Source organism: Myotis daubentonii, chromosome 8, assembly GCF_963259705.1.
Source record: "Myotis daubentonii chromosome 8, mMyoDau2.1, whole genome shotgun sequence".
NCBI classification, from domain to species: domain Eukaryota; kingdom Metazoa; phylum Chordata; class Mammalia; order Chiroptera; family Vespertilionidae; genus Myotis; species Myotis daubentonii.
The window spans coordinates 35,877,787-35,902,684 of record NC_081847.1 but is presented as its reverse complement, the minus strand read 5'-3'; the positions used below and the strand labels follow the sequence as shown (position 1 = coordinate 35,902,684).

Sequence of the window (24,898 nt, the reverse complement as noted above, 5' to 3'; positions counted from 1 at the left end):
CAAGGCTTGTCAGCACCCTTGTAGGAATGGAGATGTGACCTCAACCCAGGAGCTCATGGCCACCAGGAAGCCCAGACAGAACAGCTAGATGTTGCTGGCAACCATTCTGACACCATAAGGACAAGCCCACTTACTGAGGCAGGCAGACCAGAGACAGAAAAACCCTGTGCTCTTGGTGGCATTACTGAGCTGCTGAATCAACCACCCTGGAGCTAACTTTCTCCATGACCATCTTATACTGTGAGATGAAACATTTCCTAACAATTTAAGCCCATTTAAATAGAGATTTCTGGCCCTAACCGGTTTGGCTCAATGGATAGAGCGTCAGCCTGCCGACTCAAGGGTCCCAGGTTCGATTCCGGTCAAGGGCATGTACCTTGGTTGCGGGCACATCCCCAGTAGGGAGTGTGCAGGAGGCAGCTGATTGATGTTTCTCTCTCATCAATGTTTCTAACTCTCTATCCCTCTCCCTTCCTCTCTGTAAAAAATCAATAAAATATATTTTAAAAAATAAATAAATAAAAATAAATAGGGATTTCTGTTATTTGAAGGAGAAAATATCCTAGCTATCACAGCACAGCACTTGTATCATTATTTACTATTTTCTTTCAAATAAATTCTACATGTTTTTTTAAAATATGTTTTTACTGATTTTAGAGAAAGGAGAAGAGAGAGAGAGAGAAACATTGATGTGAGAAATATCGATCAGTTGACTCCTGTATGCACCCGACCAAGGTTTGAACCTGCAACCTGGGCATGCCCTGACCAGGAATTGAACTGGCGAATTTTTGGTGCACAAGACAATGCTCAAACAACTGAGCCATACCGGCCAGGGCCAATTCTATGTTTTAAAACTTAAAATATTTTAAAATGAAGCTTCCACTTGTTATTGTATACAGAAAACCACTTGTCATAAATATGAAGTAACCAAAATGCAATAATTTATAAAATGATCTAGAGCTGCATTGCCCAATAAGGTAGACATAAACCACATGGACTATTTAAATTTAAATTCATTAAAATAAAAATTTCAATTTCTTAATCATACTAGCCACATTTCAAGTGCTCAACAGCCATTTATGGTTAGTGGTACCCTATCAGACAGCGCCGTTCTGGGCATTTCCATGAGAAAGTTCTGCTGGACAGCACCAGTGTAGACCAGTGACTCTCAAATGCGATTGAGTTTGCCCTCCAGGGAACATTTGGCAATATTTGGAGACTCTTTTGTTTGTCACAGCGGAGAAGTGAGGAATGCTACTGGCATTTAATAGTTAGAGGTTAGGAATGCTGCCAAACATTCTACCAGGCAAGGTCAGACCTCCACAGAAAGGAATGATGTGATAGAAAATGTCAACAGTGCCAAGGCAGAGAAACCCTGTTCTAAAGGGAAGATTCTGCCTGCCATGTTTGGAATCTGTGACATGTGCGCTCATTCATTGCCTCTGTCTCTCTCTCTCTCTTTATCTTCCTCATAACACATGACCTAGCATGTGAGAGGCATTAGGAGAGACTAGCATCAAATTGAGGCTTTCTCCTTTGACTCTCCAAGAACTGAAAGAAATTGAAGAGAATAATTTTTTCACTGTCTTTCAGAACTTTTTGCAACCATGTCCAAGAACCACCTAAAATCATCTCATGTACCAATTACCCCACTCTGAGAAACACTGAACAAGTCCACCCCTCTACTTCATAGAAGAAAGACCTGAGGACCAGAGGGGTTCCCTGTATGTACTTGGAACAAGAGGTATTGTGGTTAGTCCTGAGTGAGCAGTCAGAGTCACATACGCAGAGCATGGCAGTCCTTGAGGCCAGCCCCTTCTGCAGAGGTAAGGACTGGGTACCACTCCTCATGCCTGCAAAGCCCCTATCGGTTCAGGTCCACTTCTCCCCCTACCTCACCCCATTTGGACCTTCCCCATCATAGTGGGCAGGCCCCGCAGCTTTCACAGGCCCTCCCATTACTCCTGGAAGAGAAGAGGGAAAATCATCCTGACCTGGACTGAAGTTCTGAGAACCATGACAGGACAGATGGGGCCTTGGACACCACCCATCTGGGAAGGGACCCTTGCTTCCAGCCAGGGCTGCCTGGGAGCCACCTGCCCCACCATGCCTGGGTACCTTCGGATGTGCTGCTGCAGGTCGAAGTTTTTGGTGAATGACTTGTCACAGTATGAGCACTTGAGTTTCTGAGCCTTTGGCTTCCCTGCAGCTGAAAGACAAAGTGGGAGGAGTGAGATGGTGAGGCTGGGGGTAAAACTATGGGTGCCAAGGGCAGCCTCCAGCCACTCTACTCCCGGGGCCTAGGGCCAGAAATCCCAGACCCTGGGAGATCTACTCAAGGACAAGCAGGGGAAGAGGCACGGGTGAGTCTCTCCAGATGCTGGGGGAGGAAAACCTAGGTCCTGCTCTGCCTGGGTGAGCAGGACAAACCCCTCAGAGGCTCCCCTCTGCCTTAGGATAAAATCCGACCACTCTGCTGTGGCCTACAGGGCTCTGCATTCTCTGCTTCCTGCCAACCTCATTATTCACTCCATCTAGCTACAGCAGACTCCCTGCTAACCTTGAAAGACCTCAAACATGACCCCACCTCAGGACCTTTGAACCTGCTATTCCCCTTATCTGGCATCCTTGTCCTTCAGATAGCCACAAGGCTGTTTCCGTCTCATTCCCAGATGGATAAGTAGCATTATTCTCAATCATAGTACCCCATTTAGCTCCTTCCTAGAGTAACCCATAAGTACTTATTTATTCCCTGTCTTTTCCATTAAACTGTGATAACTGAGGATAGGGAAATACTGGAAAAAGATGCTAGATCCCCAGTGCCTGACACCAAACTCAACATATATTTGTGAAAGAAAGGCAGTGTGGAAGTAGGTGACTGGAAGGCCCTGAAAATTTCTCAATTTCTCTGCCCTTCTCACCCGCCAGCATTTTCTGACTCTGCTTCCAACCCATACCAGTGGCAGACATTGTTTCTTGCCTGCCTAATATCCATTCTCCCCTTCTTCTTTCCTCACAGGTGCTCTACCTAAGGGGAACATTTCCCAGCTTCCTTTGCTGCTAGATATGCTCATGTGACTAAGTTCTGACCAATGAGATGTAAGCAAAAGCATCATGGAGAACTGCTAGAAGCTGGCAGATGCCCCTTTTTTCCTTCTTATTGCCTAGAATATGAAATTAATGATTGGAGCTCTAGTAACCATCTTACACAATGAGGCACCCTGATAGCAGAAGCCACACACCAGGGGTGGCAGAGCAGAGAGATAGAGGATATGTGGGTTCCTGGTGGCCATACAGGCACACGATCTCCTGATTGCCTACCTCTGGCCTTGTTTGGCACAGGAGAAAAAATTCTATCATTTTGAAGTCACTCTTGTTTTGGGTTTTTCATTACATGCAAACAAACTTAATCCTAATCATCATAAAAGGGAAGACTAGAACGAAGCAGCCTGTGGACAGGCCGATGCTGAGGAAAGATGCTCAGGCTGTGAGCCCACCTTCTGGGAGTCCACTGGCACCTTTGGCCCGTCGGGTCTTCAGCGTTGGTGGGGAGTCAAAGGTGGCCACGGTGCCCCCAGTGGTGCTGGTCATGGGGGCAGTGGGGTTGGGTCCTTTTGGTTTGAATCCCTGTTTGCCGGGGCTGTACACTGGGGGGGTGGGGTATACTGGAGCCTCCACACACTGGTTTGGCACCTAGAAGGACAGCAGAGTCAGGGAGAGAGCTCTGAGATGGAACAGGGAAAACCACCCCAGCCTGGAGGACCCTCACAGTGGCCCTGGCTGATCTCAGCCACTCCCCACCTACAGCACCATCCTAATTCCCCCACCTAGCTCAGTCACTCCAGCCACTCCCAAAACCCCTTTGAACTTCATGAAGTCAGAAGGTTAGAAGCAGCTTTGGAGCCAGGTTGCTTGGGTTCAAATCCTGACTCTAACATTGATTGAAAAACAAAACCTAAGAGATCTTGGGCAAGTCTTTACACTTCTCTGTCTCAGTTCTCACATCTGTAAAATGCGGCTAATCACAGTTCCCCTCTCATTGGGCTGTTGTGTGGATTCAATGAACTAATAAGAACTTAGAATAGTGCCTAAAATATAGTAAGTACTCAATAAACTTTACCTATTGTTACTGCCAGTATTATTATTATTGTAGCTTGCTTGCACAGAAGAACCAGGAAGTCAGAAAGGTGTGGGCCCCTACCAGCTACTCTACTTCTTATTTTTTGTTAATCCTCACCCGAGGACATTTTCCCATTGATTTTTAGAGTGGAAGGGAAGGGGAGAGACAGAGAGAGAAACACTGATATGAGAGACACATCAATTGGTTGCTTCCCTGCAACTGAGGTATGTGCCCTGGACTAGAATCTAATCCATGACCCTTCAGTCTGCTGGCCGACGCTCTATCCACTGAACCAAACCAGCTAGGGCTGCTACTCCACTTTTTAAGTAACCCTGCTGGACACCACACCAGCAGGCATCCCTCAACTAAGAATTGACATTGAAACCACAAGAAATTAGCAAATTAATTGAGCCATTCAAACTTAGTTAACACTAAACTAACATCATGACACTAACGCATTGTGGGAAGCTTGGAACCACAGTCCTAGACTATCTTGCCAGCACAGTTCTGAACACAGATTAGGTTCTGCTCACAAGAAGCATGACATGTGGAAGGCAGAAGGGAGGTAGAAACCACTCTCCAGCAACTGCGTTGAGATAGGTGGATTTAGTCATGAGCTTTGCAGTAGCTGACTGAACTCTACATCTCCTTCCTGACAACCAGCCCCAAGGACGGCAGGGCAACTGGGACAACCACAGTGGCATCCTACAGTTCCCTCACCTCTGTGCAGCAGCTGTGCCCTGGCCCTCCACCACACCACAAGCAACAACAGTGAATCTGAAAACCAGTTATGCAGCCCTGACTTTTGCTTCTCTAGCCCTTCCATCAACTTTGTAAGCACCTAACTTCTTGCATTTAATCCTTCTGCCAGAAACACCTAGAGTGGTTTCTATTTTCCTGGCCAATACTACACTCAATAAATAGTTGTCACATGAATGAATTCACCCATCATTCAAGTTACTCCCGAGCAATTTTGTGACTGCCACTGGGTTAGCTCTCATTATCCCCAACAGCTCTGCCAGGGGAGTTCCCATGTTAGAGAAGAACCTGAACTCAGAGAGCCCTATTTCAAATACCTACTATAGGCCAGGTACTCTGCTAAGTGCTAAGGATGCAAAATCAAAGATCCAGGCTCCAACCTCAAAGACCATGCTCTTCTGCATGGAAAATAAAAAATGACAGCTCCTGCCGAAACGGTTTGGCTCAGTGGATAGAGCGTTGGCCTGTGGACTGAAGGGTCCCGGGTTCGATTCCGGTCAAGGGCATGTGCCTGGGTTGCAGGCATATCCCCAGCAGGAGATGTGCAGGAGGCAGCTGATCGATGTTTCTCTCTCATCGATGTTTCTAACTCTCTATCTCTCTCCCTTCCTCTCTGTAAAAAATCAATAAAATATATTAAAAAAAAAAAATGACAGCTCCCCCTGTACTGGCCCCTCTGCCTACCAGGCCACCACCATCCTCTCAACATCTCACTGACTTAACTTTTCCTTTTAATTCAACAAAGTCCCAGACTAGAGCAAATCCTCTTGTAGGCTCTCATAACATCACATGCTTGGAGGTTATCTGGTTCTCCTTACATACAGATGCCATCTGACATGGAACATATGTCAGATGAATGACTCCAAGGTGACTGGGATAATGTGGCCTCAAATGCAGGCAGGCTCTTTGTCATAATCATGCCCCTAGCACTGGCGTCTAGGAAGATTCTGAACTCTTATCACCTGGAGAGTAGACTGCTTATAGCCCAGAAGAGCTCTTCAGCAGGGCGTTAGCATGGTTTACATGGTGTATTGATTGCATATGGCCTCAATTCTTTACCTCTCCCTCGCCCATGCCCTTCACAGTGTGACTTGGCAGCTTTTCCCATTAAGAGATGGCATCTATTTCCTTATTTATTTTTTAATATGTTTTTATTGATTTTTAAAGAGACAGAAAGGGAGAGGAATAGAGAGATAGAAACATGGATAAGAGAGAAACATCCCCTATAGGACATGTGCCTGATCGGGAATTGAACCAGTGACCTCTTGGTTCATGGATCAATATATAGCCGCTGAGCCGCACTGGCAGAACTTCCTTATTTCTTAAATCTAAGCTGGCCTTAGCCCTGCTTTGAACAATAGAAGTGAGACTGTGTTACTTACAAGCCTAAGCCTCAAGAAGCCTTGAGCACTTCTGCTTGCATTACTGCATCTCCACCACTGCCTGGCTAACCTGCTGGATAATGAAAGATGTGTGGAGCAGAGCTGGGTTACCCCACTCATCCCACCCAGGCCATGCTAGAGCAGCCGACAGCCAGCCAACCCCAGACATGGGGAGCCCAGCCAAGATCAGCAGAGTTGCCACACTGACCACCATAGATGTGGTGGTCAGTTTTCCCTATATGCCACTGAAGCTTTGTGGACATTTCTTACAGAGCCATAGCTAACTAATATATCTTGCTAGTTTTTTAAAAAAAGTAACAGATACATACTTTTTGGAATCTCCCCAACAACCAGGAATTCTCTGTTCTGAGCACTCCTTGAGGGCTGCTTGTATTTATGCTACACCCTCTATTTCACACTACCTTTTCATGGTTTGCATTTTACATTTACAGCAGTGATGGCTTGATGAAAGTCCCTCTCTCCCCTGATGTGGTATACAACATGATCTGGTTTTGCAAGCCCCCCTCCCCACTCCCTACCCCCGCCACCACCACCACCATGGTATCTCCAGCAGTGTCTGGCACACGTTTGGTGCTTAGGAAAGGTCTGGGTTACCCATAATGACCATGATCAGTTTTTCCCCCTCCACCCCAAACCCCACCTCTGCTCACCTCCAAGGGTGGGTAGGCCTGCATTCCCAATGCCTGGATCTCCACTGTTCCACTTCCAGCCAGGGGTGCAGTGGCACTGTACACCTCCACCACGCCATTCCCGCCAGGGTTGGAACGCCCGGGGGGACCCAGGCTCTGAGGTGGTGGGGGTGGGGGTTGAGGGGGTGGGGGTGGGGGCAGTGGTGGAGGGGGTTGAGGCGGGGGTGGAGGCTGGGTGAGGTAGCTGGGTGCAGAATGCATGTTCAGGCTGCTCTGAAATCAGAAGAGAAAATTAAAGCGTCATAGTCTCTTGACACCAGCTGTCTTGTTTATCCGTGAGGAGACATTTGCCTTAGCTATGTGGGAAGAACGGCCACTCCCAAGGCAGCTCAGAGGACAATGCAGAGAGGGGGCTTGGAAACGAAGTTATGGGAGAATTCAGAGGCGCCATCAGCGAGGTGCGGCTATTTCTTTCCTTTGTAAAAGTCAGCAAAAATGGCCCAGTTTGTGCAGGAATGAGTTCACACAGCAGGCCTAATGTTGCTGTCTCTAGAAAGGCTTGCTTGTAGGACTGGCTCTTAACTGGCATCCGAGAACCTGCCTTGTAGAAGGTTCCCTATGTTGATAAGGCTCTTTTGCCCAACGGGGGCACTGACCATATTGTATCAACTCACCTAGACTGTCTGCACAAACAATGTGATTTATGGTGAACACTTCCTTACCATCTGGACGTCTAGAGTTTTTATCAACATGGCTGGATATCTGTGACCAATCCCAGTAAAAGCCTGAGTCTCAGAGTCTTAGGTGTGCTTCCCTGGGCAGAAGCACTGCACATGTGTTGTTGCTCTTCATTGCTGGAGGAGTAAGTGTGCTTTGTGCAGCCTCTTCCCCATCCTCCAAGGAGGAGAACTTTGGAAACCTACACCTGGATTCCTCTAGACTCCATCTGATGTGCCCTTTTCCCTTCTGACCCTGCTATGCATCCTTTTGCTGTAATAAACCACAGCCATGAGTACAACCATCCTAAATCCTGGGAGTCTTTCTAGGGAGTCACCACATGGGTAGGTGGCTATGGACCCCTGAAACACAGCCATGGATTCTAGGAATTTATTCTACAAAAATAAGCAAGCAGGTGGACAAAGATATCGACACATGGATGTTACTCCAGCAGTTTTTATGACAGCAAAAAATGGCAACAACCTACATGTCCATCCACAGAAGCCTGGCTAAGTAGAGGGTGACCCATCACATGATGGAATCCTTTACAGCTGTTAAAACGATGATGCTGAGCAGCATTTCATAAAGGATGCTCCTTTTAATTGCTCTCCCTTGGGTTCCACAGTCAAATATATTTTGGGAAAAATCTGGGATGACAAAATCAAAAGTATTTCTTTACTGCAGGAAAAAAACAGGGACAAAGCAAAGGAAGAAGTAGGGTGCCTCCACTTTAGGTTGGTTTGACCAGAGATCCTTCATATATTGGAAAATCCCAAGGAGCCGGTGTTCCAATGAACTTTTTGGGAAATATTGATGTATAGTTATAGGCATAGAGAATGAAGTTAAACAAAAGGCAAAGTTAAGAAAAGAAAATTCCAGAACTGTGCATATAACATGACCCATTTAGACAAGTGTGTATATTATAAATGTTTTTTAAAACCTATTTCTAATTTTATTTGCATTCAAGGTCAGAAAAGCCAAAATTCTGATAGTGTTTTATTTGAGTGGAGAGAATATGAGGGACTGATTGATTTCCCAATTTTTATGTTGAAAAATTCCAAACCTATAGAAAGATTGCAAAAAGAATACATTGAGCCCTTTCTGATTTGGCTCCGTGTATAGAGCATCAGCCTACAGATTGAAGGGTTTAATTTGGGTCAAGGGCACATACCTCAATTGCAGGCTCAATCCCCGGCCCTGGTTGGGGCACATACAGGAGACAACCACTCGATGTGTCTCTCTCATCGTTGATGTTTCTATCTCTCTCCCTCTCTCTCCCTTCCTCTCTGAAATCAATAAAAAAAAGTATTTTTAAAAAAACCTCTATAAAAAAAAGAATATATTGAACACTCTTCATACTTCATTTAATTCACTCAGTTATTACACACATATATATATATGTTGTTTCATCAAGGCACCTGAGAATTAGCTACATACATCATAACACTTAGTTCCTCAAAACTGTACTCAGATACATCTCCTAAAAACAAGGATATTCTCCTATATAACCAAAATTCAAACATCACACTCAGGAATCTATATAAAAGTCTAAGTGACCTTTATGACAGGTCAACCAAATAACCAGTCGACCACTATGACCCGCACTGACCACCAGGGGGCAGATGCTCAACACAGGCCACAGCCAACCTCCCATGGCCGGCCAACCTCCTGTGGTCCCTCCCCTGGGCCAGCCGGCCCCGACTGGGACTGGGTGAGATGGCCCCGATTGGCCCCAATCGCTGGCAAGGCTGAGAGACCCCAGCCGTGCAAGAATTCATGCACTGGGCCTCTAGTTGGATGTAAATTTAATACTATTATGTAAAATATTCAAATTCCTCCATATTCTAATTTCCCCAATAATGCCTTTATGGCTCCACCCCCCCACAACCCAGGATCCAACCAAGAAACACACATTGCAGTCGGTTACCATTATCACTTTACTTTCTAGATTATGAATAAACTTTTCTTTTTCTTTTTTTCACTTTTCTTGTGTATTTTCTAATGGACATGGATCACTTTTGTTAAGAATAAAAACAGGAGTCAAAATAGCTGGACTGTGGCTACGAAATTCCAAAGTCACATTCTGGGTCCCCATTAATGTGGCAGCCTTCCCACCCACAGGGCTGGGCAAGGGGAGGCTGGCTGTCCTCCTCAGCATGGGGGAGAGTTGGGGCCATGGCCCCTTCTTTCTGCAAGATTCTGAATCTGCAGGAGACAACATGCAGGCCTGGAATAAGATCCTGTGAAAAGTTAGCCCCCTTCTTACCTGCACAGGCGGGGGCCCCTGGGGCATGGGTTGGTCCAGGGATGTGAAAGCTGACATGGCAGACATGAGCACATCATCGCTCACCAAGATGTTCCCCTGCACCAAGGTCTGGATCAGTGGGGACGGGGGCACTGTGATGTACGTGGAGATCTGGGGGGGGAGGGAGGGATGGAGGGAGAGAGAGAGAGAAGAATGAACATGTGTGAGGCTCTGGAAAGAAGCAGAGAGCAGGATGCAAAAGATCTGGGTTCCAGAGTCCCACAGACCTAAATTCCATTTCCACCTCTGATGCTCCCTGCTACTGTGTGACGCTGAGCAAGTCACTCTCCCTCTCTGAACCTCCATTTTCCTATCTATCAAATTAGAGTAATAAGTCATACTTCCCTGTAAGGCACATAACCTATGACCCAGAAATAATACTTCTGGCATCTACCCTAGAGAAGCACACATGTCCACAGGGAGTTCATGAACAAGAGTATTCGGCACAGTGTTGTTTCTTATAATTCAATGGATTAAAAAGTACAATATAGTCATGGGTAGAATACTATACAGCAGGCAAAGGTACTGCATGAAAAATCAAATGTTATAATAACATGTGCCTTATGTACTCTTATTTTTTTTGTACTCTTATTTTTAAAAATCCAAAATAATACTATTATATAATTCCTGTGAATACTTAAATAAGTATGTGAAAGTATCTTAAAAGGTTGAGAAGGATACCTGTCAGTAGTTACCTGGGGACAAGGAACTGCCAGTGACTGCTCCTATCAGTAGATGGACAGGGTATTTTGTTTTGTTTACCTGTTGCTTTCTTTTCTAATTTTTATTTATTGATTTGAGGGAGAGAGAAAGAAACAGCAATTTGTTGCTTCACTTACCTATGCATTCATTGGCTGATTCTAGTATGTGCTCTGACTGGGGACCAAACCTTTGTATCAGAATGACACTCTAACCAACTGAGCTACCCGGCCAGGGCCGATTGTGTTCTGAAGTTATTTTCTCGCCTAAGACTGGAAGAATTTTTCCCTCTCCTTTTATTGAAAAAAAAAAACACACACACAAAAACAAAAAAACGTGAGGGGGAAATATATTCTGATAACAAAACTCAAACTCAATGAGTGAGAAAAAGAACCGTGTTCAGTGTTAGATGTCTGTAGCAACTTGAAAAGTTTCAATCTACATGTCTTATGGGCCTGGGCATGAAGTCTTTCATTTTGATGACAAGAATTATGTCCACTACAATGAATGAAGATAATGTTTTAAAGAAATAAGAAGGAAGTCAGGGAAATTTAACTCCTTGACCTGGATCCTGAGACATGCCCAGCTCCCTTTATAAAGATTCTTTAATCCTTTAAGGCAGCGGTCGCCAACCTTTCAGACCTCACGGATCACCAGTTGGTGACCACTGCCTTAAGGGACCCCACCCTGGGTGTCTCTGCTCCAGAACTGTGTTCCTGACTGAGGACTCTGGAAGCTTCTCCAGATACCTCCAGCCGGGCCCTCTCCCCTGACCTCCAGAGTTATGTATCTGTCTGCATCCTCACAGCGGCCTCCGCTTAAAAGGCTAATGGGCATCTCAAATCCAACATGTCCAGCTGGACTCCTAACATCCCTTCAAATCTCCTCCTAGCCATTTCCCCATGTTCCTTACTAGCAACTCCAACTCTGGAGCCACCCTTGACCTCTCTTGATCTCACACCTCACACTCAATCTATCCACAAGCTCTTCAAAATATTTCCACAATCTCATCCTTCTCGCGACCTCTACCACTATCACCCTGATCAAGCCACCACCTTCTGCCTGGATTTGTACAACAGTCTCCTATTGTACAACAGTGCAATATAGTCATGGATATTGACTCCTGGCTTTCTCTCTTGACTGCCATCAAACTCTGTTCTCTGTATAGCATCCAGTGTGACCTAGTTAAAGTGTAAATCAGACCTTATCCCTCTTCTGCTCAAACCCCCCCAATGGCTCCTATTTCTCAGAATAAAAGTCCACAAGTCCCACATGATCTACCAAGATCCCCTTGTTGCCTCCCTGAGCTTATCATCTCCAACCCTCCTCCTCACTCATTCAGATCCAGCCACTCTCACCTCCTTGCTGTTCCTAGAACAAACCCAGCACACAACTGCCTCAGGGCTTTTGCACTTGCTGATCACATATCCTGGAATACTCTTCCCCAAATTGGTTGCTAGACTCATTCTCTCATCTTCTTAGGTCTCTGCTCAAATGTCAATTCTTCACAGAGCCTTCTCCCAAGCACCATATACAAAAACGGCAAAAACTCCCACCCTTGTCATGATATCCTCTATCCCCCTGCATTTAACATCCTGAAAAAAGTATCTCTCTACAAATCTGGGTACTGTCTGCCTCACTCAGACCCATGAGGGCAGTGACTTGGTCTGTTTGTCCATAACTGTACCCCTAATGCCTGCAGTGCCTGACACACAGCGGGTACTCAAAAAACCCCCACAAAACTTGCTGAATGGATGAATAAACAATTGAATGAATACCTGGCGATTCGTAGGAGGTGGGGCCTGCTGGACTGCTGTGGGTGCTGCCGAAGGCGTGTAGATGCTGTTGGTGGCCAGTGAGACTGTGGCCAGGGGCGGGGCATTCCCCTGGCACTGTTCCCGCTTGTGGGTCATAAACGCCGGCAGTGAGTTGAACTGCTTCTTACACTTCCCGCAGAGAAAGACATCCTCATCATCTAGGGGTCACGCCACACAGCAGCAGCAGGAGAATAACAAAAGAAAAGCAATAAAGGAGCAGGGATTACAGTGAGAAATGGGAGGAGACCTGCATCTGGACCAGGAGGACAGCAGACCTAACAGCATTCTGTGATTCCATGTGCATGAGTCAAGTGCCAATTCTGTGCTTCCTAGGAGCTTTCACAACCACATAGGCACCGATGGGAGTATCCAGCCATGTGCATGAAGGTATCGAAAAATTAGCATCAGGAAATAGTAAAGAGAGCTCGCTTCAAAGTTGAGAACTTCAGAATCTTTACCCTGCCTCAATTTATTCATCAGTTGCCCAGTAGGCCACATGATCACACTCCTCTGTGGCTTTGCATCCAGTTTTCATCTGTCAAGCTGCCTCACTCAGACCAACTCGTTCTACAAGGCTCAGCTCAGATGTCACCTCCTCTAGGAAGCTTTCCTAAAGCAGTGGCCACAGCACCTTCTCATATCACTTTTCCCATCACCACCAGCCTGTGAGACCCCAAGGGAAAAATATGTCTTACTTTTCACCATAACTACAGTATCTCCTGGACACACAGGAGGCCCTCAGTGGATGTTTGCTGAATGAATTAAAAACTAAATGATTAGCTACTTAACAGGACACATTACTGAGGGCCTACCACAGGTCACTCACTGTGCTAAGCACTTGGCATGTTGTGGCAGAAATGTCAAACTGTCATTCAATATTCACTGTCAATACAATTTTCAGTGTGAAACATGGCTGTCTAGTTAAAGACTGTATTTCCAAGCCTTCTTTGCAGCTAGACATGTCATGTGACTGACTGAACTCTGACCAACAGGACAAGACCAGAGGTATAGGGTATAGTGTTTATGCAATTTCTTAAAAGGAAGGAGTATGACTGACACTTCCATCTTTCTTCCTTTCATGTTGGCTGGAATGTGGAAATGAAAGTGAGAGGCTGGAGCACGCCTCCTAGGCAGCATGTTGAGGATAGTACAGCCTCAAGAAAGGAATCTGGGTCTCAACATACCCACCCCAAATGCCCATCGGTACTTCATATAACAGAAAAATAAACTTTAATCTTGTATAAACTAAAACAGGTAGAATAAAATGTTCCCAAAAATTGCTCCATCGAGTTAAGCCAAGCCAGAACTATGGCAGTTATCAATAGATAGCTATAAAACAATGGCCCAGGAATTAACCTGACTTCTTTTTTTGTTGTTGTTACGGAGGATATTCTCTCCATAGGTTTTCACAGAGAGTGAAAGGGAGGGAGTGAGGGAGAGAAAGAGAGAGAGAAACATGGATGTGAGAGAGAAACATCGACCTATTGCCTCCTGCACGCACCTGACCAGGGGTGGGAAATGGACCTGCAACCCAGGTATGTGTCCTCAACCAGGAATCAAACCTACAACCCTTCAGTGCATGTGCCAATGCTCCAACCACTGAGCAACATCGGCCAGGGCTAACGTGACTTCTTTTAAGTTGTTTTTCAGATTTAAAGCCAAGCCACAAACCCTAGAGACAAACTCAATACCTGGTTGGGAAAGTTCCTTCCTGCATCCTATAATAAGTCTTGCACAATCCCAGAATGTCTTGCTTTATTGACTACAGTGGGACCGCAGCATTCCTACAAAGGAAAAAGCCAGCCAACCTACACTTTGGTTGGTTAACCCCTGCAACTTCTGACGCCCCACATTTAGTGTGCAGAACCTGGGACCCTATCTCAATGTTCTTACGTTCTGCAGAGCCTCAGTAAATCTGTCCTTGCTTTTATCAGTGTTCCTGCTCTAAATTCTTTTATATCAGGAAGTAAGAACACAAACTCCTAGATAACAAAACAACAAGAAACTTGCATTTCTTATTTATAACAGCTACAAAAGTATCCCAAGTATCCTCACAAGATTCCTATGAGGTAGAACTATTACCCCCATTTCACAGATGTGAAAACTCGGACACAGAGAGGTTAATTCACTTGCCCCAAGACACAGAGCCAAGAACAAGGATTCAAACCCAGGTGTGTATCTCTCTGTTCCCAACATGGTTCCCAAATATGTTTGTGGAATAAATAACTGAACACACAAACTCACAAAGGGCTCTAAAAGTTCTTTGCTCTGCCCAGTGTGGCTCAGTTGGTTGAGTGTCATCCCATGCACCAAAAGGTCGCTGGTTCAGTTCCTGGTCAGAGCACATACCCTGGTTGCGGGCTCAATCTCTAGGAGGCAGCCTATCCATGTTTCTCTCTCTCTCTTTCTCCCTCTCCCTTGTTCTCGCTCTAAAATCAATAAAAACATATTTGAAAAAAGAAAAAGAACTTCCCTGTCTTCGGGGCATGGCCTGTAAATTGGAGATAGTCGTGAGCACTCTGTTCTTTCCACAGAGGGGAGGCTGAGAAACAGCTTCTGGGTCAAAGGGACAAACATTGCCAAGCATCAGGACTCCTAGCCATTCCTGGTGTCATGATCCCCGCATTCACTAAGTGATTGAGAGAGGGTGTTCTTAGAGCTGAGCAAAAAAAGGCATTAGCCTGAGCATCCAGCCTGGGAGGAAGGGGAGAAGGTTCGACACCAGAGCACATCCTGGGGACCACAGGGGCAGTCCACTCCCACATCCTCTCATGAGGACCACTTGATTTTCATGGGGAGCCACTGACCCTTCCCACTGGTGAACCTGAGCAGATACTCACCTAGTGGCTGGATAGTAGGGGGTGCACTGACACTCTGGCCTGTTGGATCAGGGACTGCTCCTTGACCATCCAATAACGACTGGACAGCCAGGACGGTCTGATTGTCCATTCCTGAAAGAGTAAATGCAACCTCTTTGGAAGGTGGGCCCAGGATCCTGCTCTGACGTCACCTTTACAAGCCAGACCCACTGCAAAGCCCCCACTGCAAAGACAGCTGACTGTGCCCTGGTATACATGCTCTCCTACTTCCACTTCAATAGAACCCAAGACTTTGGCCAAAAAACATGGTTCCTGAATAAAGATTACACTGCCCAGCCACTCCTGCAGCCAAGGAATGTTTAAGTTCTGGCTAATGGGATGCATAGGGCAGTTTCTGGGAAAATTTCTTAAAAGCTGCCTGGTATTCGACCCCCTTATTTGTCCTACCCTCCATCTGCTTCCTAAAATAAGAATCCCAGATCAGGAGGACAAGGGCCATGCCCCAGGGCAAGGCAAAAAAGTGGGAAAATCCTGGGCCTCTGAGAATCTTGCAGAACACAGTCACCCTCATAGCCCAGGACTGCCTTCCTCCTAACTCCCATATGAGAGAAATGAACTTCTAGCCTATTTAAGCCACTGACAGGTTGAGCTGCTCTCTTAATCATGGCTGAATCTAATCCTAAATAATACAGCTCCTCTGAAAACCACCAAGTCTCCCCCATTCACACCCCACAAGCCCCACAAATCTGTTTGCACTTGGGTATCCTTGCTTCCCCTGTTTTCCAATGCATGCTTGTCTTTTTTTGTTCCTCAGTAAACAGCATAATCTTAATTTGTAGTCAGGGGACTCTTGAGAAGCAGACTATCTCCATGCTTTCCAGTTAGTTGTCACTGCTGAGGTTCACAGTAGTAAACTTGTCCAGCCATGTCACTAGCTGGAAGACAGGCCTCGTCACACCTACAGCGCTTCCTCCCGAATAACCCAGAGGGTGCCTCCTTCTCTCTGTCCCCACAGCCAATGCTCTGTCCCCAACTTCTCAGCTCTTACCTGGACACCTGCCCTAGCTTCTAACTGCAACACCAATTATAACCATTAGCTCCCACAGCCAAAGTGAATCCACACTTTCCCCTGTTACCACGCAGGCCGTGTCCCTCCTGAGGCCAGCCCTTACATCCATCCCCTCCTGCTCCCTCAGAAACCACTCGCTACCAACGAGCCCCTCTCCTTCCCACGAGCCAGGACACAGGTCTCTCTAGAATGCCCCTCCTCGAACCCATGTTCCCATCTCTCCTCTTTTCTTCAACATCAAGCATCCGATGAGAGCCGTCTAACATCCTCCACCTCCCAATCCTCCTTCACCCACTATCCCCCCAATACCACCGGAGACCATCTGGCGGCATCAGACATTTCCTCCTGAAGCACTCCCTTCTTTGGCTTCAGGACATCACCTTCCTGGGTCTCCTCCCACCTTTCTGTTCTGTTCGCTCCTACCCAGCCTCCTTTACTCTCTGCTTCTCCCGCCTGTCCCCTAAATGTTTCTATTTTGAAGGGCTCCTTCTGTCTGGACTCTCCTTCCCCTCTTATACTCCCCCTGGGCAGCCTCACTCACCCCCGGACTCCTTCTCCCTAATATCACAGGTCATGCTTCCCTGAATGAGCTTCAGTAAATCTTCTACGGCTTTATGCAAAATTGTATGTTAGCATTTGTGTCAAATCTGTACATGAACATTCATAGCAGCTTTATTTATAATAGTAAAAAAACTGGAACAAACTCAAATGTCCTTCAACAAGTGAATGTTTAAATCGTGATATATCCAGGCTCGCTCTCCCTTCCCCTCTCCCCTCTTTCCACACAGGCATGCATCTCCGAAACCCTAAGGGTCCCCAGGTGACTTGCAACCAGGGCAGCAATGGGCAGCGGCAGCTCTCCGGGGCTAACCCCTTGAACCTGTCTCCAGGCCCCCCTTTCTCTGACTCTCCAGTGAGCTGACAGCAGCCCCGCCTTGGCTCACTTCTTTCCCATAATGTTTCTAGAGAACCAAAGCAGCCCCACCTGGTCTCTCTCCTGCTTCTTCTATCCTAAGCCCTTCCTTGTTTCACTGCCCCAGCTTTAAAAAAAAAAAAAAGACTCAAAACAAACAAACAAAACAGCCCAGCTGGTGTGGCTCAGTGGCTGAGTATCAACCTATGAACCAGGAAGTCACATTTCAATTCCCAGTCAGGGTCCATGCCGGTTTGCGTGCAGGAGGCAGCTGATCAATGATTCTCCTCATCACTGATGTTTCTATCTCTCCCTCTTCCTTCCTCTCTGAAATCAATAAAAATATATTGGGGGGAAAACAAAAACCAAAAACTGTGGTATATCCAGCAATAAAAGGGAACAAAACTTTTGATATACACAACAGTATACAAATCTCCATGGAATTATGATAAATGAAAAAAGGCCAATCTCAAAGACTATATACTGTGTGATTCCATTTCATGACATTCTTGAAATGAAAACACTTTCGAAATGGAGAACAGACTAGTGGTTGCTGGGCATCAGGGACAGGGGGCCGGGGGAGGAGGTGGGTGTGGCTATAAAAGGACAACACCTTGTAGTGATGGAACTGTTCTGTGTGCTGTTGACTGGTTGTATATGATAGGATAGTTTTGCAAGATATTACATTGGGGGAAAACTAGGTAAAGTGTACATGGGCTCTCTCTGTATTATTTCTTTTTTCCTTTTTTTTTTGTTAATCGCCACCAGAGGATATTTTTTTCCCCATCGATTTTTAGAGAGAGTAGAAAGGAGGGGGAAAGAAAGAGAGAGAAACAGCAACATGAGAGAAACACATTGATTGGTTGCCTCCCACATGTGCCCTGACTAGGGCCAGGGATCGAGCCTGCAAGCGAGGAGTGTGCCCTTGACTGGAATTGAACCCGAGACCCTTCAGTCCTCGGGCCAATGCTCTAACCACTGAGCAAAACCAACTAGGGCTCTCTGTATTATTTCTTACAACTGCATGTGAATCTTCAGAAAAAAATTATTTCAAAATAGCTCTGGCCATTTTGCTCAGTGGTTAGAGCATTGGCCCAAAGACCGAAGGGTCGCAGGTTCGATTCCCAGTCAAGGGCACGCACCAGTGTTGCAGTTATCCATCCTGGTCCGTCAGGGCGCATGTGGGAGGCAACCAATCGATGTGTCTCTCTCACATCGGTGTTTCTCTCTCTACCCCCCATCCCTTCCTCCCTTCCACTCTCTCTAAAAATCAATAAAAAAAAATATCCTCAGGTAAGGATTAACAACAACAAGTAATAATAATAAAATCTTTTTTCAAAAAGTGGTGCCTATCTAAACTAAACTCAAACTTCTCTGGCCAGGGAGAGGCAGTTGGTTAGAGTCATCCTGTTATGTTAAGGTTGCAGGCTCAATCCCTGGTCAAGGCACATACAATAATCAAGCAATGAATGCATAAATAAGTGGAAATACAAATCGATGTTTCTCTTGCTCATTGCTCTCTCTCTAAAATCTATAAAAAAAAGGGTAATATGCTAATTAGATCAATGTCCTTCCTTCCGGACAAAGCCACAGCGGGTGGGGGGGCCGCAGCAGAGGCCCCTGGCAGGGGCAGGGGCTGGGGCCAAGGCCCTTGCACGAATTTCATGCATCAGGCCTCTAGTCAATAAATAAAAATAAACTGAACTCAAACTAAATGTCATCACCACCCCCCAGTTTGTTCCTCTTCCAGTAATTTTCATCAAGAACAGGGTACCACTGTCCACCCAGCCACTGCCTCCGGGGCGCCCCTTGATTTTCCCCTCAGCCTGTCTCCTCCCCCTTCCCCCATTTCTATTCCTTCAGCAAATCTAGCCTACTCTGCCTCCTAAATATCATTCACATTCACTTTCTCTCCAACCCCACAGCAGTCCCTTGGCCCACACCACCATCAGTTCTCAGCAGGACAACCGCAGTCATTTCATTCACCTTCCTGCTGCTATTCTGGCCCCCTCCAGTCTGTTCTCAGAGCAGCCGGGGTGAACTTTATAAAACATGTATCACATTGTGTGCTCCCCTGCTGAAAATCCTTTCTTAGCTCCACTCTGAATCCAAGATAAAGTTCACAAGCCTCATCTCTAGCTGCTCACCCATGTGAACTTCTGTGAATCCCTAAAAGACCTCTCTCGCCTCAGGGCTTTGCAAATGCAGTTCCCCTGCCCAGGTCATCTCTAGATGCCCACAGCTCTGCTGCTCTCCCCCTAGCCCAGCATGCATCACGCTGTCCTAAGAACTGATTTTTTCTTTAATTTATTCACCACTCAATACATGAACACATTCTTGCAGTAAAAATTCAAACACTGATAAGTCCCATGGAACCTAAGAGAAAGCAGGCCTCACCCCATCCTATTCCCCTCCCCCCCCCCTGCCTCCCCAGAGAGAACCACCGCTGACCCTGGCCCTCCACATCCATCACCATCATAGCAGTGATGCCAGCTGAGGTTACTTTCCTTTACTGTTTGTCTTTTTTGTATGGTAATCCTATAATTGCTCCTTGTATCATTTCTATCTGTTCTCCACTGGACTATGGGACCGGGACGGTCTGGTTCAATGAGTAGATGGGGGGGAGGGGGGGGGTTACACCCCATATCATGGTGAGAACTCCAATCCTCCAAGAAGTGAAGGCACATGGCTGAGATCTCCGGGGGAGTTGCAGCACTCAAAGCCTCAGCCACATACCATTAGTCCGGCCTTCCTTCAGTCTGCACCCTAATTATGTGTGTACTCATCCTATCACACCCTCCAAGAACACTTGTGGGTCTGCATCCCCCCCGCCCCCCAACATCAACCCTATGACGGGACCCTGAAGGCGCTGAGGCCTCCTCCACGATTGCCAGGGGCTCTGAGCGTTGCTGTCCCCAAAGCCCACAGTTCCCTGTGCCCGAGGCCCACTCCCACGTTAGGATCTTGCAGAGAACGAGCCCACCAGTGTGTGCCCAGTGTCTGCTGGTGTGGGCCTGGGACACCACGTCCCAGCCAAGCACAACCCTGGCACCCATCCTTTCTTGGTCTTCATTTGTAAAACTCTGCATCCCGAGACGGTGCATAAAATAGGCGCCTGGTGTGTGCCGGCTTTGCGAGCACCAAGTCCTGGCCTTGCACGCAGGAGGCCGCTGTCCTTTCCTGGAGACCATGTCACAGCACCAGGCTCAATACTAGTTCGTGGTCAAACGCCCGGCTTGGCGGCTCCGGCCCCATAAAAGCTCCCACACCACGGACCGCAGGAGGCTGCCGCCCTCGCCCGCGGTGCCAGGCCCGGACGGCCCCACCCTCCCGGCTGTTCCCTCCGGGAGCCCTCCCGCGGCCGCGGCAGCAGGTGCCGTTCCGGCCCGAGGCCCCCTCCCCGCCGGGCCAGCCTTCCCCGGCTGTTCCGGCCCCAGCGCTCCCTCCCAGGGCGTTCTCTGCCCGGCTGTTCCGGTCCCGAGGCCCGCCCGCCCGCCACGGAGCCTCCTCTCCGCCGCCGTTCGGGGTCCGGGCTCCCACCCAGGCCCCGGCTCCCGCGGCTCTTCCCGCCCGCGCCCCTCCCCCCGGCTGTTCCGGCCCCGGCGCCCTCCGCCCCGCGGCCGCCGCGCGCCCTGGGCCCCGCGCTGCGAGGGCGCGGCGGGAGGGGGCGCACCGCGGAACAGCCGCTTCCCACGCCGCCGCCGCCGCCGCCGCCGCTCACCCTCCAGGGCCTCGAAGATCGTCTGCGCCATCTTGGAGCCGCCGCCGCCACGGGAACCCAAGCGGGGCCACGCGAGCATTGTGGGAGCCGCGGCGGCGGCGGCGGCGGCGAGGTCGGGGCCGCCAGGGGGCGCCCGGGAGCCGCCGCCGAACCCCGAGTCCTGGAACCTGGCCATGGCCCGCGGGAACCCCAGCCTCCGGGGCGCCCCAGCTCCGCCTGGATGATCCAGTCACCGGCGCATGGGGACCCCCATCCCCGCCTTATTTGAATCCCCCAACTTTGCACACCGTCCCATCGCCGCCACACTGGACCTGACTGCAAGTCTGTCGCATACACGTCTCCACGGCATGTGGCTTGTGAGACCCCCCCACTCCGCCACACGGACCTTATTCCCACTGCACACGGTATCCCCCACTGTTGCACCCCCTTCCCACCTCACCCGGGCCACCCAGTTCTGTCATCGGGACCTCCGATGAACACAGGACCCCTCCCCAATGTGCGACAGAGCCCGTCCCTCGTCCTAGACCAGTGGTTCTCAACCTTCCTAATGCCGGACCCTTTAATACAGTTCCTCATGTTGTGGTGACCCCCCAACCATAAAATTATTTTCGTTGCTACTTCATAACTCTAATTCTGCTACTGTTATGAATCGTAATGTAAATATCTGATATGCAGGATGTATTTTCATTGTTACAGGTTGAACATAATTAAAGCATAGTGATTAATCACAAAGACAATATGTAATTATATATGTGTTTTCCGATGGTCTTAGGCGACCCACAGGTTGAGAACCGCTGTCCTAGACTCCCATCCCCTCCCACAGGGAGCCCTGTCGGCCCAGTGGAAGCCACTGTGGCTCCCATCTCAGCCCCTTTAACCCCCGTCATCTCAAGAGGTTCACCAGCGGCTATTGCCTAACCCGCTCCCCATCCACACCTTTTAGCATCTCCACTTCCTCTTCACACAGACCTCCCTCCATCCCTGCCTCTCAGGGACCCCATTTCTGTCAGTAAACCCCAATACCCGCTTCGCCACCTCCAGCCCCGCCTCATAGAAAGCCCGTGCAGATCTCACAGGATCCTCCTGCCCCTTCCTCCGACCCTTAGACCCTTCACGGCCGCTGCCGAGGGCTGGCTTCTCTACCTGGGTCTTACACAGCAGTATCCCCAGGACACATCGGTGCATGCCCATGGAGTTAGGGGTGGGAGGAGCAGACAAGCATGAGGTCTTTAAAGTTATTTAATTACAAGGTGTGATCGTGGTTTCAAAGAAGTACACTTGGACGAAAAGAAAGAGTTGGGGTGTGTATGGGGTGGGGGGAGAGGGAACCAGGGAGGTGCCATCAATTGTGATGTCTCTCATGAGCCAAAGCCTCCAACTGGGCTACCGTAGATTTGTCTTTAAATATTTTCATTATATTTTAGCCTCATCCAAAGCAATCATAAAAATCACAATTTTTATTTTCTTATATTTACTAAGTAAATGTATAACTCCTAAAAGTAATATATATATATTTGTCCTAGAACACCACCAGCCCCTGTTCCTGTTAAATTGCCTTACAGACCCTCTGCTTATGTTAGCGGCAGAAATGAGTATTGGAGACCAGCTATAATTATAATAAATATTAGGCATGCTCTGTTAACCATGATGGTTCTGTTCTGATTAGAGGAAGTACATTCTAACCTGGCTGAGAGCTGTACACCCTGGGATATGGGAGCTAATATCAGAATGCAGTCCATCCTCCTTTCCTGAGAACTGCTATCATTATGGAAAGATTTACAACCTCGTGGCTGAAATCTAGTTCTGGAAGCACCCGCTCTTTATAACCCCCAACCCCTATTGCCTGTAATCTGGTCTGGGCACCCAGAGGTGCCCACCGGTTGCAAACACCCACAACCTCCCCACCCACCCACCCAGCCTGCATGACTTGTACTTTACCATGCCTATAATTCCTACTTCCCCACGTAATCTTTGTCCTTCCGCCCAATATAAGCAGCTGGCTTATGGTGGGGTGCAGAGCAGATTTTTGTGGATGACCTGCTGCTCTCCAATACTGCCGGAAATACTGGAATAAATGCTCATATATGATTCCACCCTGTCTCTGTTTAATTGGCTGAAGTAGTGATAAGCAGCCCGGACCCCTTGGTTGTCTGGTTACACTTACACATGCCTCAAGGCTTATTTCTGCCAGTAAACTCCCCATCCTGCCCTGAACATTATCCCTGTACCCCACACTGCTACCTCCTTCCCCTTCTAGTCTCCCCTTTGCACAGTGAGCCCTGAGCAAATGTCCCTCACAGAGAACCCACCCTCCTACCAGCCTCCATGCCCCACTCTCTTTTTTGGGAACCTTGCAGACCTAGGCCCCACCTCATGCCCTAAACCCCCCTTCTCATTGTCTCTCTGGCAGGAATAAGGCCAGTGTTCCCTCCTTCCTATCTTTCCTTTAACATCCCCATTGATCCAATGGCTTCAGATTCTCATTCTCTCTCCTCTGCAAGAATTTCTCAATATAACTGTTCTTTAAAAAAAATTATTCAAGCCGAAACCGGTTTGGCTCAGTGGATAGAGCGTCGGCCTGCAGACTGAAGGGTCCCAGGTTCGATTCCGGTCAAGGGCGTGTACCTGGGTTGTGGGCATATCCCCAGTGGGAGATGTGCAGGAGGCAGCTGATCGATGTTTCTCTCTCATCGATGTTTCTAGCTCTCTGTCTCTCTCCCTTCCTCTCTGTAAAAAATCAATAAAATATATTTTTTAAATTATTCAAGTAACATATTAGTACAGTCATATTCATTTAATTAAAAATATTTAACAGGTGCCTATTGTATGCTAGGAGGGACACATCCATGAACAAGAAGATAAAAATATTTGCCTTCATGGTGTCATAGTTCAGCAGGCAAGATGGGCTGTAAATAAGAAAAAAAAAAGAGAAAAGTGACATGACTTCAGATAATTTTTTTGGGGGGGGGAGGGGAGCCTCCTTTAGAAAAGGTGGTTAGGATTGGCCTCTGTTAGGAGGTGGACCTGAGAAATGAGATGGAGTCAGACAGAGAAAAGGGAACAGAGAGGCCTCAAAAGAACAGAGAGGCCTCTTGGGCAAGTACAAAAGCCCTAAGGTCAAAATGAAAGGAGTCCAAGGACTGTAAAAGGAGTAATAGGGTAATAAGTGAGGTATGGGTACAGGGGAAGGAGGAAGGAGAGATGAACAGGGCCATTGGGAGGCACTGGACAGCAGACAGCAGTCCTACCAACACAAGCCTTGGCAGCTTTCCACATATTTTTATATATCCAGGTGCATATACAAATAGTTGATTTTTATCTGCTCTTCAGGCCTTTGCACTTGCTGTTCTCTCTTGTTAAAATGTCATCTTCCACCCTTGGAACATTAGAAGCTTGTCTTCTTGCCTCCTCTAAGAAGCTCTCCCTGGTTTCCCTGGATGAGATCCCCTGTCATGTGATAATCTTTAGCCTTTGGAAGTTTGTATTTTCTCTACCCCCTCAATAGGGGGCCCTCTGAGCAGGGGAGGTCCTTCATTCATTCTGGTTAGAACTCAGGTCCTGGCACAGAGGTAACCTGGGAAATATGCTTGTTGACTGACTCCCTGGCTGGTGGAACAACCTAAGGAGCTTACAGGGAGGTTCTCCAGCAGGTTCTCCAGGCAGGCTTCCCCTGCTTCAAACTTTTGACTCCTTACCTCCATCTCTTCCTCTACCAAAACCTATCAGTTCCATGTCCCATTCCCTCAGGGCCAGCTGGTTGGCACTGAACCTAATCCAATCACAGTTTAGAGACTCTTGTAGTAAATAATGTTGTAATTACAGGCATAGAGCCAAACAGGTAGGAGGGAACATTTAAGAAACTTCCAGTGTCCCCCTCCATAATGAGTGCTCCAGCTACCCCCCAAAAGTTAACTTCCCTGTGGGGAC

The 24,898-nt window shown here is 47.7% G+C and overlaps 1 protein-coding gene across 4 annotated transcripts in view; it reads right to left on the bottom strand.

Moving 5' to 3' along the window:
• ZNF341 (zinc finger protein 341) overlaps positions 1 to 21,080 on the bottom strand; it is a 50,829-nt gene extending 29,749 nt beyond the window's left edge. For 2 of the 4 annotated variants that reach the window (XM_059705897.1, XM_059705898.1), the window contains exons 1-7: positions 20,972 to 21,074; positions 15,290 to 15,400; positions 12,411 to 12,607; positions 9,895 to 10,044; positions 6,933 to 7,184; positions 3,498 to 3,693; positions 2,119 to 2,209 (exon numbers count right to left, since the gene is read on the bottom strand). In XM_059705897.1, coding sequence (XP_059561880.1) covers positions 2,119 to 2,209; positions 3,498 to 3,693; positions 6,933 to 7,184; positions 9,895 to 10,044; positions 12,411 to 12,607; positions 15,290 to 15,400; positions 20,972 to 21,050 — 1,076 coding nt within the window. In that variant the 5' untranslated portion in view covers positions 21,051 to 21,074. Of the gene's footprint in view, positions 1 to 2,118; positions 2,210 to 3,497; positions 3,694 to 6,932; positions 7,185 to 9,894; positions 10,045 to 10,772; positions 10,899 to 12,410; positions 12,608 to 15,289; positions 15,401 to 20,971 lie in introns of those variants that run through there. The other 2 variants (XM_059705899.1, XM_059705900.1) reach the window with 2 other exon arrangements.
• Positions 21,081 to 24,898: the final 3,818 nt, after the last annotated feature.